The sequence below is a fragment of the Myxocyprinus asiaticus genome, chromosome 24 (assembly GCF_019703515.2).
Source record: "Myxocyprinus asiaticus isolate MX2 ecotype Aquarium Trade chromosome 24, UBuf_Myxa_2, whole genome shotgun sequence".
In the NCBI taxonomy this organism is placed as follows: Eukaryota; Metazoa; Chordata; class Actinopteri; order Cypriniformes; family Catostomidae; genus Myxocyprinus; species Myxocyprinus asiaticus.
Window position 1 is genome coordinate 19190656 of NC_059367.1, and position 16572 is coordinate 19207227.

The window sequence follows — 16572 nt, forward strand, 5'->3', positions numbered from 1 at the left end:
TTACCACCTATATTTTCATTGACATGTTTACAGCTATACGCTATTAAGCATATTTTAAAAAGTAACTCGAGTTTACTTTCGTTACTTGTACCTCCCTGTTACGACTGTAGGGGGAGTGTCTGTGCAATACATCCAGTACGTTTTACATCTTCACAAAGTTTGTTTTGACAAAAATAGCATTAGCAGATTTGGAATAAAAAATAAAATTGTTTAAAAAAGTTAAAACTGTGCACAAAAAGAAGGAAATTTCCAACATAAAACTGTGGCTGAGCTTGGCAGTCGGACTGTTGGCGTGAAATCCGACGCCACTCCTGGTCTGGCTCAGAATCAGATGATGTTCCTTCGTCCTGAATGAACTCCCATTGAACTACTACTAAGCTACTGTGAAGTAAAAAAATGAGACAGACTGACCAAGGACCACAGAGTGAGACAAATACCAAACAGGCTTGGACTCTCTTCGTTGTGACAGAGTAGCATCTCAGAACACCAATATTAGATAAACATTTGCTTTATTGGATTTCAAGCAGATCAATCAGTCCAGTCTTAATCTGATGTTATTTTAAGGTCTCCTACGTATTGTCGCAATGATAATTTCGGGTGAAGCATTAAAGGGATAGTTCACCCCAAAATAAAAATTCTCACATCATTTGCTCACCCTCATGCCATCCTAGATGTATATGACTTTCCTCTGCTGAACACAAACGAAGATTTTTAGAAGAATATTTCAGCTCTGTACATCCTTTCATTGCATGTGAATGGTGACCAGACCTTTCAAGCTCCAAAAATCACAAAGGCAGCAGAAAAGTAATCCATATGACTCCAGTGGTTTAATGTATGCTGCATTTGTGTGATTTTTGGAGATTTAAAGTGCTGGTCACCATTGCATAGTATGGACCAACAGAGCTGAAATATGCTTCTTAAAATCTTCCTTTGTGTTCTGCAAAAGACAGAAAGTCACATCTGGGATGGCATGAGGGTGAGTAAATGATGAGAGAATTTTCATTTTTGGGTTTACTATCCCTTTAACAGTAAAATCTTATCAGCTCATATTTGCTGAGATAGATGGCATGCGTGTGTGAATCAATGGCAGAAAGAAGCATTAGTCGTCCCATTCGTCATCATCGTCTTCATCACCTTCATCATCTCCCTCGTCTCCTAAAGAAAAAATTTAATAGGAGAATAAATGTATACAGAGTGTATACTTGTAAGACATCATTATCACTGTAGGAACCTGTGAATCAAAGCTCTATTTTCCTCATTCATTCAGCACATGAAAGTACTGTATTTGAAGAGAGCTGGATAGTTTACTTGTTAGTGGATTTAGCCATACCATTTGTTTGGGTCTAATCCTAAATTTGCACAAACATGCATGCACAACACCTAATAAAATTCAGGTGCTTATGAAGAAATCTAAGAGATCACCCAGTTATAGTACTAAAACACTATAAACGCATTGTACATTTTAGACTTGAAGTGATATTCCTGATTTTGTTCCAAACCTTTATCCTTTTTCCATGGAATACAAATGTGCTAGACAGAATTTTAGCCTCAGTCACCATTCACTTTCATTATATGGAAAAAAGATGCAATGAAAGCGAATGGTGACTGAGGCAACTCGTTTTGTGTTCCATGGAAGAAAGTCTTAAGAGGTTTGGAACAACATGAAATCCCTATTAAAGAAGAGATATATCAGGATTATATCATTTGAACTGCAGATGCAAATATTTTTACCTTGATTTGAACATGTTAACATTCTATGACTAATACAATTACTCTCTCATTAAAGTTACCTGAGGAATGGATGACTTTACTCCTTTTCTTTATCACGTCCATTAGAGCTCCCACAATGCCTTCTGAGGACTGGTCTTGAGCTGGAGGATAAGAGTCCAGGGACTCAGTCACCTGAGATAAACATCAGATATTTGCTCAAACAATGGTTATACACAAACATAGAACAAAACACATGCAGTAATACAAAAATGGAGCAGAATGCATGCATGCACCTATCGTCTTTAAGAAATGTTCCGAGTTCAATACAGTTTAAGCTCAATCCACAGCATTTGTGGCATGATAGTGATTTCCAAAAAAAAAAAAAAAAAAAAAAAAATTATAACAGTAATAATTGACTTGTCCCTTTTTTATTAAAAAAAAAAAATGTTTGCAGTTACATCAAGGGAATTGCAATGAAAGTGATTGGGGCCAGTCCATAAACGTTAAAATACACATTATTTAAAATATATAATCACAAGACATAAACATCCAACAGGTTAACATGATTTTAATGTGATACAATTGCTTACTAGCCTTATCTGTGTAAAATCATATTTAAAAATACAACTTTGTTGCCATGATGACATAAGGCCGGTAAACCCTGTAAGCTATTTTATCACTCTAAAATCCTTAAGAACAGAGATTTTAGCAACATTATGCTGCAAATGCTGTCGATTGAGCTTAACTTATACTGAACTTGGAACAATCCTTTAATCTTTGATCTAATGTTTGTAAGAATGTGTATTGTGTGTATTTGTGTCACATACAGTCTTTAGCACACGTCCACGGCGAATTTCCTCCATTAAGGTTCCTCGTCCTCCCCCACCGGAGGGAGGAGGTGGAGCTGAGCTGTCAGGGCTACTAGGGAAGCTAGGGGCTGAAGAAGGAGGAGGTGGAGGAGGGGGGGGAGGAGGCGGAGGTGGTGGACCTCCACGGCTTGGGGGCAGTGGGGGTGGGAGATAGGACGGTGGAGAGGGCGGAGGTCCAGGTCTGCCTCCTGGTGGTGCAGGTGGCGGTGGGCCACAATGTGGGGGTCCAGGACTGCGTGAAGGAGGAGAAGGGCGTGCAGGTGTACCTGAGAACGGAGGAAGCCCTCCTCGGGGTGGAGGAGGTGCAGGGACAGAACGAGGATCTCCTGGGTATGGAGGGAGGTCAGAATGACCCCGAGAAGTCACAATTGCATATGTGAGGGCAATACAGATCAGGAGATCATTAAAGCAACAGTGCAGACAAAAATGAAAATTCTGTTATTCGTCTGAAAATGTATTTACTCATCCTCATGTTGTTCCAAACTGTGAGTAAATGATGACAGAATTTTAATTTTTCGATGAGTCATCCTTTAAAGGTCCTACTCAAGGTGATCTTATCAAACTATATTACATTTGAACATGTTGCCCATTTATATTGTAAAAGTCAAAATTGATCATACAGTAGATTATCTAGAATATGGGGTATTTGAGGAGCTAAAATGAGCTCACCCTGCTTCCTCATTTCCTCTTTTACTGCATCCAGGCCCCCAGATTGCTCGATGAAGTCATAGATGATCTTAGATGTTTCTTTATCTGCCAGCTGGGCGTCACTAATCCCAGCACAGCTGAATAGTTTCTTCAGGTCAGGGTCGAGATTATTGGTCTAGATTGGCCAAAGCTTTAAAGTGTTAATTTATCTGCCTTTCAAAGCCTCACTCTTAAAGGAATAGCTCACCCAAAACAAAATATTTTGTAATTCTTTACTCACCTTCATGTCTTTCCAAAAGCATATGACTTTCTTTCTTCCATGGAACGCAAAAGAACATGTAAAGAAAAATGTTAGGGACCTCTGTCACCTTTCATTTTATTGAAAAAAGATGCAACTCCTTTTATGTTCCACATAGGAAGGAAAGCCATGGGTCTGGAATGTCAAGAGGGTGAGTAAATGATGACAGAATTTTCATTTTTTGGGGTGAACTATCCCTTTAAGAGCATCTTTTATTTGTATTTTATTTGTCTTTGTGATTTTAGTGCCCTTTTTTCTTTTAATTCCATTCTGGGATTAAAATAAGCATCAGCATTTAGTCATTTAGATGACTAAAGTTTAAAGATTATTGTTGTATTGATTAAGAAAAAAAGGTGAAAAAGACATTTCTTACATCAAAACCAGAGTTTGGATCCCACCCGACATGAGTGACATGTCTAAAGAGGGAAGAGATAAAACATCAATTACAAACAAAAATAAAAAAATCTTAAGGTGAATGGTAGAACCTACTTGAATCCACTAGGAGCTCCAATGTCTGCCTTAGTAAGCCTTGGGCCTTTCTTCTTTCCCTTTTTGCCCTTCTTGCCTATAGAGATTGAGGCTGCCGCAGGTGTGGGAACTGGGGGAGAGCGGTATCTTGAAGCCATGATATCTGGGTTCTGGATGTCCACAGTAGCACTTGGCTGTGAAACTGGACCTGTTTCAAAACCAATGACAGTCACTTATTATCAAACAACCTAAAATGCCGCCCTGCACACAGCATCCAAGCATATTTATGGACTTGGTAAACGCTAGACACTTGAAATTCACTTTATCAATGCATTAGACCATGTGATCACTGTGTGATGACTTTTTGGACCCAGTATGTTAAATTCAGTGTTTAAAAATGACTCACCATTTGTGGGAGGAATTTGTTGTAGCACCCGATTTTCTGTCATTCAAACAAAACCAACCTTAAAATGATCACAGTTCTTGGCAAATATGAATTTGTCAGTTACAATTTAACAATTCACACTTGTAGACATATACCTTCGGTTGGAACATTCTGCCTTTTATCTAAATATAAAAATAAAAAAAAAAAACACAATAAGGAGCTGATGTACTACTAAATGCTGTTGGGAAATGATTCACAGACAATATATGAGTAAAAGTCATGTACAATATACAATTTGTAAGAATAACAGAAACTGACCTTGGCAGTTGGTTCTTTGATTTATCTTCTCCTCAACAATGTTTCTGAAAAAGTCAGCTTCTGTCTCACTGGCAAAGTTCAGACCTACTTGGCAATCCTGAGACATAAGCAAAGTGCATTTCACATTTAGATTCATAAAGGATCTGTATGTGATGCAAAAACTCTTTTAACATCACTAATTATCCACAGGTTTAGCAGAAACATTGAGGTATTTTCAGATGTGCTGAATCTTGTATTAATTTTGTGTCTTGTGACTGCAGAGCAGTATGGAAGCCCCAAAACAGAGCTGAAGGAAAGATATCGAGTTTTGTAACTTATCACAATCATATTCAATTATACACTTACTTAGCCCTTTATTAGGAACACCTGTACACCTACTTATTCATGCGATTACCTAATCAGCCAATTGTGTGGCAGCAGTGCAGTGCATAAAATCATGCAGATACAGGTCAGGAGCTTCAGTTAATATTCACATCAACCATCAGAATGGGGAAAAAATGTGATCTCAGTTATTTCGACTGTGGCAAGATTGTTGGTGCCAGACGGGCTGGTTTGAGTATTTCTGTAACCGTTTGATCTCCTGGGATTTTCCCACACAACAGTCTCTAGAGTTTACTAGGAATGGTGCCAAAAACAAAAACATCCAGTGAGTGGCAGTTCTGCAGATGGAAATGCCTTGTTGATGAGAGAGGTCAACGGAGAATGGCCAGACTGGTTCGAGCTGAAAGAAAGGCTACGATAAATCAGATAACCACTCTGTTCAATTATAGTAAGCAGAATAGCATCTCAGAATGCACAACATGTCACACTTTGAGGCGGATGGGCTACAACAGCTGAAGACCACGTCGGGCATTTTATTTGGATCATAGAGTTTCTAATAAAGTGCTCAGTGAGTGTATACCTAATGTAAGCTAAACATTTACAATACAGAGCCAATTTAAATCAGTTTATTTTATTTATATAACACTTTTCACATAATTATGATCCAAACAAGCTTCTATGTGTATGTAGATGAGGAAGAAACCTTGGGAGAAACCAAAACTCATCTCATCAGGCTGGCACATATTTAAACAGTTTTTAACAAAGCATGCATGCATACATGTATATACAAACATGCTTGTGTCTGACTGTGTATAGTGGAGATTTTACTGGATTTGAGATTGGTAAAAGAGTCTGTACCTACATCAGCTGCAAAACTGTGTAAGAACCTCATTGGACAGGAATATGTCATCTGAGTGTACAGCTCCTGCTCCCAAATCATTTTCCCTTCCTGAAACACACAGGACGCACACACACACACACACACATGCACACACACACACACACACACATGCACATCAAAATCTTAAAGGTGCTAGCTGTGAAACTGCAGCTTCATAAAGGGATAGTTCACCAAAAAATGAAAATTCTCTCTTCATTTACTCACCCTCATGTCATCCCACATGTGTATGACTTTCTTTCTTCTGCTGAACACAAACAAACTTTTTTAGAAAAATATTTCAGCTCTGTAAGTCCATACAGTGCAAGTGAATAGGTACCAAAAATTTGAAGATCCAATGGCACATAAAAGTAATCCATACAGTGGTTAAAGACTCCAGTGGTTAAATCCATATCTTCAGAATCAATATAAGTGTAGGTAAGAAACGAATCAATATTTAAGTCCTTTTTTTCTCTCCTATAAATCTCCACTCTCACTTTCACTTTTGTTCTTTTGTTTTTTTTCTATTCACATTATTTGTGCATATTGACACCTACTGGGCATGGAGGAGCATTTATAGTAAATAGGACTTAAATACTGATCTGTTTCTCACCCACACATATCACATCGCTTCTGAAGAGATGGATTTAACCACTGGAGTCATGTGGATTACTTTTATGCTGCCTTTATGTGCTTTTTGGGGCTTAACATTTTTGGTATCGATTCACTTGCATTGTGAGGAACAACAGAGTATAAATATTCTTCTAAAAATCTTCGTTTGTGTTTAGCAGAAGAAAGTAAGTACTACACATCTGGGATGGCATGAGGGTACGTAAATTATGAGAGAATTTTTATTTTTGGGTGAACTATCCCTTTAATTAACGTGGAGTGGAGTTGATGTGACTCAGAGCTCAAAGCAGAAGTGTATCTTTATTTAATCTCAGTTTGTTTGGTCTCAGGTTTCCTCTGTTCAGGTTAGCAGAACTCGTATAACTCAGACAATGTGTTCAAATCAATTACTTATCCTAAACTACTATGGAATCTCAGAAATGCATAGAGAATCTCAATCTGCTGAGTATTCTCAGTGTTGGGTAGTAACAGATTACATGTAACTTGGATTACATAATCACATTACAAAATCAAGAATTTGTAATGAGATTACATTACACTTTGAAATATGTAAATCAGATTACAGTTACAGTTACTTTTATCGGTTACATATCGATTACCTTACCTATCAGGAGAGGAACTGTTTTTTCTTTCAAAAAACAATAAAAAACATTTTTTTTAAAAACGAAGAAGGGAGGTTTGATTAAGTTTAAAGCTGAAGTATGTCACTTTTTCAGTATTAAAATACTTATATCTCAGCTAAATATGCAGAGACAACTATAAGTAAGCCATTCATAGATTAATTTTCTTGAAAACTGTTAAGACAGTGCCAAAATTCCTGTTTGTTTTGAGAGACCCGCTTAGATCCGCCCCTAGAATGTTAGGCCTACTCAACCAGTAGTGTGGGTTGGAAGCGGGACAGCAGCAGACGAGGTGTGTATTCAAAAAGCTGTTTTGAAATATATATATATTTTTGTAATTCCGTTCGATGGCGCAAGTGTCGCAGAAATTACATACTTCAGCTTTAATGAAAGGATTTAGAGTAAATTGGTACTGAACATGCTTACAAGTAATGTATTTCAACAAAACATGCAATAAGAAATCCAACAGTAATCCAATTAGATCAGGCAATCAAATTAGATTCCAAGATTATATTCATCTTGAAAAAGATTACATTACTGATTACAAGTTTAGCTGTGCAATTTGTTATCGGTACCAGATTACATTGCAGAAGTTATCTACCCAACAGCGTATTTTCTGCATTAAAATTCTGTTAGTGTACTTATACATGGTTGGGAGATGAGCAGGCTTATAAAGGTGTTTTTAAAAAGACAAAGTAAAATCAGGATTTAGTACCTTGATGTCAAAGAGCCGGATGTAATATGAGCGGTTAGGATTATCCTTAATGAAACACATGACTCCTGTGTGTTGGAAACTCCACTGGGTCAGACTGTGAGGAAGAGCCATGTACAACTGAACAACTGCCGTGGCCATGGTCTGCACACACACAAACTCAACAGATAAACACCAAAGTAACACACTGATAAAACAGGGCAATCAGTGTGAAGTACAATGAGTGCAAACAGAGATATCAGCATCCTCTATAACAACAGGAAGTGGCCTTTCCTGTCGCTCTCCTGTCAAGCTTTGATGTTGCATACAGTATGTCATTCATCAATGGAAAAAGGACAACAAGCTTATAAAACACACATTCACTGAAGATTATTCATGCTTTCACTAGTGACACTAGAGGTTTTTCTCACAAAAATGGTGGAACTGATAACAAAATTGAATCCCATTGAATTGAATAGTTTAGCTGTTAGAGCTGAAATCTGTCATAAGTGTAATGTTTTGTCTACAATCTGTCTGTCTTGTTCAATTTGCAGACAGAAAATGAAAGGACTTCTGAACCCACAGAGAATGACGAATACATGTGCTTACTGAGTGTTACTTTGACCTTAAATTGACATCAACAGTAACAGCTCTTACCTCTGCACTACATCTCTACTTTCAGGTTTTTCACTTTTATACCAGTGTGATTTACAATGCATCCCAATTCGTACTCTGTCAGACATAATGCTCATCTTTGATTGGACTTCTAATGAAAGTTTTTTTAACTCACCACACATCTCCTTCCCAGCAGATCTACCAGGTGTTCATTCTCCTGGATACTGAGGAGAGAACTGGGCACATTATCCTGGCCCTTGTTTTTTCCTTTGCTCATCTCTCCTTTATGATATGGACACCCAGATCCTGGGACTCCACTCCAGGTCCCCTGCTCTGCTTACAGTGTTCATGATACCTCTCTGAAGCCTTTTTGGGACAAACGAATGCTTGAAGGAACTGTCGCTTCCGTGTTCTGTGATCTGATGTCAATGTAGCATAACAAAAGAGAACAGGAAGAACAAAAAACACTGCAGATATGCTCTCTGACTACCGTTAACAGGCACTTGTTCCTTAGTTCATATGAAGGGGGAGGGGGTTTAGGGTTATGTGAAGTATTACAAAAATATACACTATATGGCCAAAAGTTTGTGGACACCCCCTTCTAATTAACGAATTTGGTTACTCCATTAAATCCAATAAAGAAAAATCTTAATGTTTCTTTATGTAATGGCTTGGGCTTTGTGTGCTTCCAAATTTGTGGCAACTGTTTGGGGATAGCCCTTTTCTGTTTCAGCATGAAAATGCCCCTGTGAACAAAGTGTGGTCCATAAAGAAATGGTTTACTATGTCTGGCAAGGAAGAAATTGACTGGCCTGCACAAAGCCCAGACCTGAACCCCACTGATCACTTTTGGGGTGACCTGGAACAGCAACTGTAAGTCAGGCCCCATCGACCAACATCAGTTCCTGACCTCACTAATAGCCTTGTGTCTGAATGAGAGCAAATGCCTGCAGCCATGTTACTACATACAGTATAGTGGAAAGCCTTCCCAAAAGAGTGGAAGCTGTTATTACAGCAAAGGGGGAAATTGATGCCTAAGGTTTTGAAATCAAATGTTCATCAAGCACATATGGTGTCCACAAACTCTTGGCCATATAGTGTATGTTTCCCTATTAAAATTTGAGGTTATAAATCAAGGGTCCATTACTGTTAGGCACTCTAATGCAATGACTGAATGACAAATATACACTCGCTGAGACTTTATTAGGAACACCTGTACACCTGCTTATTCATGTGATTATCTAATCAACAGTGCAGTGCATAAAATCATGCAGATACAAGTCAGGAGCTTCAGTTAATGTTGATTCAGGTAATCAACCAACAGACTGGGGAAAAAATGTGATCTCATTGATTTCGATCATGGCATGATTGTTGGTGCCAGACGTGCTGGTTTGAGTATTTCTGTAACTGCTGATCTCCTGGGATTTTCACACACAACAGCCTCTAGAATTCACTCAGAATAGTGCCAAAAACAAAAAACATACAGTGAGCGGCAGTTCTGCGGATGGAAATGCCTTGTTGATGAGAGAGGTCAACAGAGAATGGCCAGACTGGTTTGAGCTGACAGTTTCGTAAGGCAGACTTTAATTTACAGTACTGATTTAGTGAAGTTTCTAATTTAATAATGAATATAATAAATAGAAACTACAAATGCTATTGTACTCAAGGCTAGTCAATCAGAATAGACAAATAAATGGGAACACAATGCACATTTTTAATACTGACTTTACAATCTTTATTGAAAACGGCAAGTACGTAAAAAGCCAATTCAGTAAACCAGTTTTTACAAATGTAAAAGCACATGTAAAAGCAGTAGAAAATGAACTTGTTCAACTGCCAACTCTATTTGGTGTGTTGTGTTTCACAGTGGAACTGTAAGTCTTTAACTTGGCACCTGTTTTTTTGTTATAAACTTACCAGCACAGAGTTAATGAAAAAATGTGTATTCAATCACAAAACTGAATAAATAGGCATTGCAGGATACTGGGAACTTGGCGAGGAGGGGGATTGCCATCCTTTTTTGGTATAAGCAATGGCCTGAGCTGCACACAATGAGTAAAGGAGCCCTGAAGTCATGCAAAAAGCATTGCACTGTTTCACAGTCTACATTAGACCAAGAGGAAAAGCTGTCTTGTAATGACATGCAAAGTCAAAGTTTTAAAGGTCTTGGTAAATCATGTTGTCGCAATTGCATAGATCAAAGCATTATATACTGTATATGACAGTAAAAAAAAAAAAAAAAAAAAAAACATTACAGATATAACTTTTTTGTGTTGTATTTTTCCAGTATAGTATTTTTTCAGCCCTATATAAACACTTTTCTGGAGACATATGTACTTTTCCATCAATTGTTTGGAAAAGTATAACCTCATGCCAAATAAAACCATATAAAATGGTAAAATCAGATGAATCACTGAATTCACAGATTAGATTTTGCTTGCATTAGATGCCTTTGCAAATCACAGTATTGAAATTAAGCACCTCATCAAATGGGAGTTTGTAGACAGCCATCTGTTCACTAAATAAAACAATAGACGGCATTCCACCTCACTACACCAAAATACTGCAACTGTACGTACCTCACATTTGTCTATCAAAAGAAATGCTATCCTGCAGAAAACAAATAAAGCTGATTGTCTGTTTTAACAGTTGTAGTGCATATGATATCACACAATATTTCAGGACCAAATTTTATCTCAGCTGAAATACTTTTTTTCCCCCCATAATTTCAGCAGTTTGAATTTTAAAAATCCCAATTTAACCCCTGCTTATAGATTCAGTTCAGGTCTGCAGCCTTTATCAAAGCCATTCTGAGATTATGTATATTTTGTTTTCTGATCACAGGCAATTGTTTTTTTCTGAACAAATCTTATCATACTGAATTTTAGAAGGAAAATACATTGTTTTCTGTTTCCCTAGCATTGCACTGTAGGACTATGTCCTGCACTTAACAGAGACAACAGACAAAAGTAAGTGTTTTGGCCTCTCTTAGAGAATACAACCTCTTCTGTCATTTATGTTTTGGCTTCTGCTGTATTTTATGGCTATTGTTCAAATTTTGGCCTTCTTTCCACAATTTTAAAGCTTTTGGGGGGCTTCCATCAATAAAACCATCATTATTTATCGTTATGGAGCGTGTAAAGGGAAATGGCTGTGTTTTGGATCACAGTCACAGGATCACACAACTGCCTCTAAAGGGCATGACATTTCTGTGTCCCCCAGAAATCCTCCACCATGAAACATCATAGGATTGATCCACATTTAATTTTAAAGATGGCAGGACATCGGTCCTATCCTAACTTAGTGGGACAAAAGATCTGAGGTGATATGGGTCCAGCCTATAAGTGATGTTTTGTTTTCTCTCAGGTGGTGTTCCTCTTAACAGGCTGTTTGGACCCTTATAGTTTTGTGGGTAAAGATTAGTGACCTCCTCCACTTCGGTTCTCCCCATAGACCCAATCCAGTGTGATAAACGTTAAGCTCATGGACATGAAGATGAAGCCCAGAGCAGTGAAGCAGGCAGCCTGTAGCACAAGAAAACAAAGTGCTTAAGTCTGAGAGCATCTCTAGAAAACTGGTGAAAAGATTAACACGACCACCTTAAAGGGATAGTTAAAAAAATTAAAAATTAAAATTCTGTCATCATTTACTCACCCTCATGCCATTCTAAACCTATATGGTTCCTATATCTTCCGTGAAACACAAAAATAAAAATTAAATTTTGAAATGGCGGGGCCTGGGTAGCTCAGCGAGTATTGACGCTGACTACCACCCCTGGCATCGCGAGTTCGAATCCAGGGTGTGCTGAGTGACTCCAGCCAGGTCTCCTAAGCAACCAAATTGGCCCGGTTGCTAGGGAGGGTAGAGTCACATGGGGTAACCTCCTCGTGGTTGCAATTAGTGGTTCTCATTCTCAGTGGGGCATGTGGTGAGTTGTGCATGGATCGTGGAGAGTAGCATGAGCCTCCACATACTGGGAGTCTCCGCGGTGTCATGCACAACGAGCCACGTGATAAGATGCGTGGACTGACGGTGAGTAACCACACCACCACAAAGACCTACTAAATAGTGGGAATTGGGCATTCCAAATTGGGTGAGAAAAGGGGATCAAATTTAAATAAATAAATAAATAAACCTTTCACATGAAATTGCAGGCTGTTCATCACACAAAGTGATTTTATGTCTTCAGAAGACTTGGAATATAGTGCATGAGTCGTATTGACTCATTTTATTGTGGTTTTATGGTGTTTTTTGGTGTCATGTTTGGAGCTTCACAGCCCAGAGTCACTATTCACTTTCATTATAAGACAAAAAAACGCACACACAAAATAAATATGTGAAGACGTTTGATTTTTTTTTCTTTTGTGTTCCACAGAGGAAAGTCATGCAGGTTCACATTTTTGTGTGAACTATTCCTATTTAATTATATTCTCTCTTGATTTCTTGGACTTTTTCTTGATTCAAAATGTGTAAAAACTGCAGAAAATGGTTTAAGACTTACCTGAATCTTTGGCCTTGAGTTCATTGGCTCTTGCTCAGTGGAAACGATACGGATGTAAAAGAGACCCGGGAGGATGAAGATCAAACTTGGGGCAGAAGTCGCACCTGTTGAATAAGCAAAAACAAATGTGATATTCTTGCAACTGAAAACTCCTTAAAGGAATAGTTCAACCTAAATGAAAAAGGTCTCATCATTTACTCACTCTCATGTCATCCCAGATGTGTGTGATTTTCTTTCTTCTGCTGAACTCAAACAAAGATTTTTAGACAAATATTTCAGCTCTGTTGGTCCTTACAATACAAGTGAATGGTAACCAGACCTTTGAAGCCCCAAAAATCACATAAAGGCATACAAGTAATCTATAAGACTCCAGTGGTTAAATCCATGTCTTCTGAAAATATATGATAGGTGTGGGTGAGAAACAGATCAATATTCAAGTCCTTTTTTACTATAAATCTCCACTTTCAGTTTCACATTCTGAAAGTGAAAGTGGAGATTTATATTAAAAAAGGATTTAAATATTGATCTGTTTCTCACCCAAAGTGATTGCATCACTTCAGAATACATATATTAAACCAGTGGAGTCTTATGGATTACTTTTAATAATTAATAATTAATAATTGTATTTATATATCACATGTTATACATTTGCGCATATACAGTGAAATTCTTTTTTTTTCACATATCCCAGCTAAACTGGGGTCAGAGTGCAGGGTCAGCCATGATACGGCTGACTTTTTGCTGATTTTATGCTGCCTTTATGTGATATTTGGAGTTTGAGAGGTCTGGTCATTATTCACTTGCATTGTAAGGACCAACAGAGCTGAGATATTCCTCTAAAATTCCTCATTTGTTTTCAGCAGAAGAAAGAAAGTCACTCACATCTGGGATGGCATGAGGGTGAGTAAATAATGAGAGAATTTTCATTATTGGGTGAACTATCCCTTTAACAATACATGACATAATTAGAAATATATAGATCTCATAAAATGAGTACATTCTGAGGAGTAAGAGTTATGTTTTAGAGACACTTCCATATCTTTCATTAAAATGTATAATTGTCATCATTTACTCACCAATAATGCCAAAGATGTCACGAATGTTGGGCACAAAGATGACGAGCAGGTTGACGACAAAGAGGAGACACACAGCGATGGTGATGTGACGCACCCAGTGAAAGGGCTTATCAGGGAACAGAAGCTGCAGAAGGGCTCTGCGAATCTGAAAGACGGACAAGACCAATCAAAATCATCAACATCATTTAATCATTTTCTTTGTTATCAGTCCCAGAATTGTTTACTGAATATCTCAGCTTGTTGTGGCAGAGTTTCAGGAATAGATAAGCAGGACAGTCAGTCAGACAGCTGCATATAACCTGTCTATAAAAGAGTCTTCTTACCGGGAAGAGCACAACGGGAACAGTCAGAGTGACGGCCACCAGCACAGCCACACGCACACACAGGATGAGAGTGTCCAGGGGATCCACCTTGCTGTAGGTGTGTAGCAGTTCTGCCTCAGTGTTTACTGTTTTAACAAAAAACATTTATTGAGATGAACTACTATTTTAGGGCTTGCGCATCCAGACAAAGCTTAAATTACACCTAATTGAAGAGGTTTAGGTTTTTATTATACGAGCTAAACATACCACAAATTGATTATTGTAAAACACATATAACACATCTAGCCTGTAACCAAGATAGCGTTAGCATTTGATGCCTATCACTTCTCAGTTGACAACTCCTGTAATGTCATGTTATTACAATTATCCAAAAAAGGACATTTTACCTTCCTTTTATTAAAGGAAATGATTGGCTTTGTGGTGGTATATAGTATTGGTAGCAGTTGAAAAGGTGCATTAAGTCAGTTTTATGGCTGACATGCAGCATTGGACATGATGTTTTAACTTAAAATCCAGAGTGCTTACAATAAAAGGTGAGGTAGCCAAAGATGGCAGTGAGCAGATACATGACAAACATCCCCAGGATGGACACGTTGGCAATGGCCTGCATGCGTCTCTTTGTGGGACTAGAAGTGTCAAAACAACAACCATAAAAGGGGGTTTACTTTTGACTTATTGTTCCCTTTTTCCAACAAAGACATATCAGAACATGTCAAAGAACCGGTTAATGCATATAACTAATGTCTTATTTCACATCAACCATTAGCGTATTCAAATGAAAGATTACAAATATTTTCTAAAGAAGCTTGTCAAGGTAATATACTGCAAAATATATTTTGAAGCTTGTATGTACATTTTCTAACATATACACGGTCTAAAAAATTCAATATTAAAGGGATAGTTTACCCAAAAAGAAAAATCTATCATAATTTACTTGCCCACATGTTGATCCAAACTTGCATGAATTTCTGTCTTCAGTGGAGCAAAAAAAAGTAGATATTAGGTGGAATGACAGCCTAACCTTTCACTTTCATTGCATGCTTTTTCCAAACAATGAAAGTGAAAGGTTCATTTCTGTCATTCTGTCAAACATCTCCTTTTGTATTCCACTGAAGACAGAGAGTCATACAATTTTGGAACAACATAAAGGTGAGTAAATGATGACAGAATGTTCATTTTTGGGTGAACTATGCCAAGTATATAACCCTATAATCAATATTTTTGCATAATGTCTATTGATGCCCCTAAATGTGAAAATCTGTGTCTGTTAAAAGAAATAAAATATGTTTGTTTTTTCAATAGTGACAACTATTATTATTAGTGGTCATGATGTTCTGAACATACTTGCGCAGTTCAGTGTAGATTGGCAGCACCTCAGGGTGGCATACAAAAGCGAAAGCCAAGATTGGAACCGTGTAGGCTGTCTGCATGACAAAAAGAGTAACTGAAATTACACTTAGGCTCTATCTGACACTGCGGTAAAGATAGTTTGCGGTTTGAAATTCAGACTTTGATTGGCTATAAACCCGCTATGCACTGTCATAGACATGTAAATAATGTTGCATGATATTCTTCATGATTTGTGAATTCAGATGACATCATCCTCTGCTCTGCAATCGGTCATTTACATTTTATGACTCTTCACTTTCTGATGCAAATCGCTCCAAAAGTTGAACACCTAGAAGACTGAAACCACTCTCAGTCTGATTTGTGAATTTTTTCACAGTAATTTGTTTTCCTGTCCACCCTTTTTAAGTCCATGATTTGGGACGGTGACAAATAAGCGCTCTTCACTTTTCACTCTTCACTTTCACATTTCCAGCAAACATGCAGTCTGGGTTCATGCAAATGTACTTGTTTAAGATAGACAAGTACAGTTCAGTTAATATCAGTTAACTAATTGTTTAAGTTTCTGAGTCACAGTTCATCGGAAGAATTAATATTTAGGCCTTTGGAGGCCATTTTATAAAGCACACTGCTTAGAATCAGGGAAAAACTCTAGTTTCACACAAAACTTGATTTGTGAAACTTTCACAGATTGATTGTACTCAGTTTGATGCTTTCATGCATATTGGCATTGTGAAAAATGAATTTTCTATGCCATAAAACCAATAAACTTCTTACAATTCTACAAAATGACCAACTAGACATGTCACACTAGGCTTAAATAGACCATCCTGATTTGTGATTTTTTTTCACATATCAGTTTTTGTCATTTAACC

The 16572-nt window shown here is 37.7% G+C and overlaps 2 protein-coding genes across 4 annotated transcripts in view; both read right to left on the bottom strand.

Annotated features, from left to right (window-relative positions):
- Positions 1–492: 492 nt before the first annotated feature.
- On the bottom strand, positions 493–8894 carry LOC127415436 (actin nucleation-promoting factor WAS-like). Its single transcript, XM_051654159.1, has 12 exons — positions 8626–8894; positions 7860–8000; positions 5880–5966; positions 4697–4793; positions 4534–4560; positions 4400–4435; positions 4015–4201; positions 3899–3941; positions 3249–3402; positions 2538–2905; positions 1791–1902; positions 493–1155 (listed from the first exon to the last, which is right to left on the bottom strand). The coding sequence occupies exons 1-12, from the start codon at positions 8725–8727 to the stop codon at positions 1100–1102; spliced, it is 1410 nt and encodes a 469-aa protein (XP_051510119.1). The 5' UTR covers positions 8728–8894; the 3' UTR covers positions 493–1099.
- Positions 8895–10161: 1267 nt separating this feature from the next.
- Positions 10162–16572, bottom strand: part of LOC127415435 (sodium-coupled neutral amino acid transporter 3-like) — a 31199-nt gene continuing 24788 nt past the window's right edge. For all 3 annotated transcript variants that reach the window (XM_051654156.1, XM_051654157.1, XM_051654158.1), the window contains 6 exons: positions 15695–15774; positions 14876–14976; positions 14351–14475; positions 14028–14172; positions 12952–13055; positions 10162–11974 (listed from right to left, as the gene is read on the bottom strand). In XM_051654156.1, coding sequence (XP_051510116.1) covers positions 11870–11974; positions 12952–13055; positions 14028–14172; positions 14351–14475; positions 14876–14976; positions 15695–15774 — 660 coding nt within the window. In that variant the 3' untranslated portion in view covers positions 10162–11869. The remainder of the gene's footprint in view (positions 11975–12951; positions 13056–14027; positions 14173–14350; positions 14476–14875; positions 14977–15694; positions 15775–16572) is intronic.

Coding starts and splice junctions, on each gene's coding strand:
- LOC127415436 (XM_051654159.1), bottom strand. CDS start 8,727: ATGAGCAAAGGAAAAAACAAGGGCCAGGATAATGTGCCCAGTTCTCTC. Junction 8,001..8,625: donor TGCTGGGAAGGAGATGTGTG/GTGAGTTAAAAA, acceptor GTGTGTGTGCAG/ACCATGGCCACGGCAGTTGT. Junction 4,202..4,399: donor ACAAATTCCTCCCACAAATG/GTGAGTCATTTT, acceptor GTTTTGAAACAG/GTCCAGTTTCACAGCCAAGT.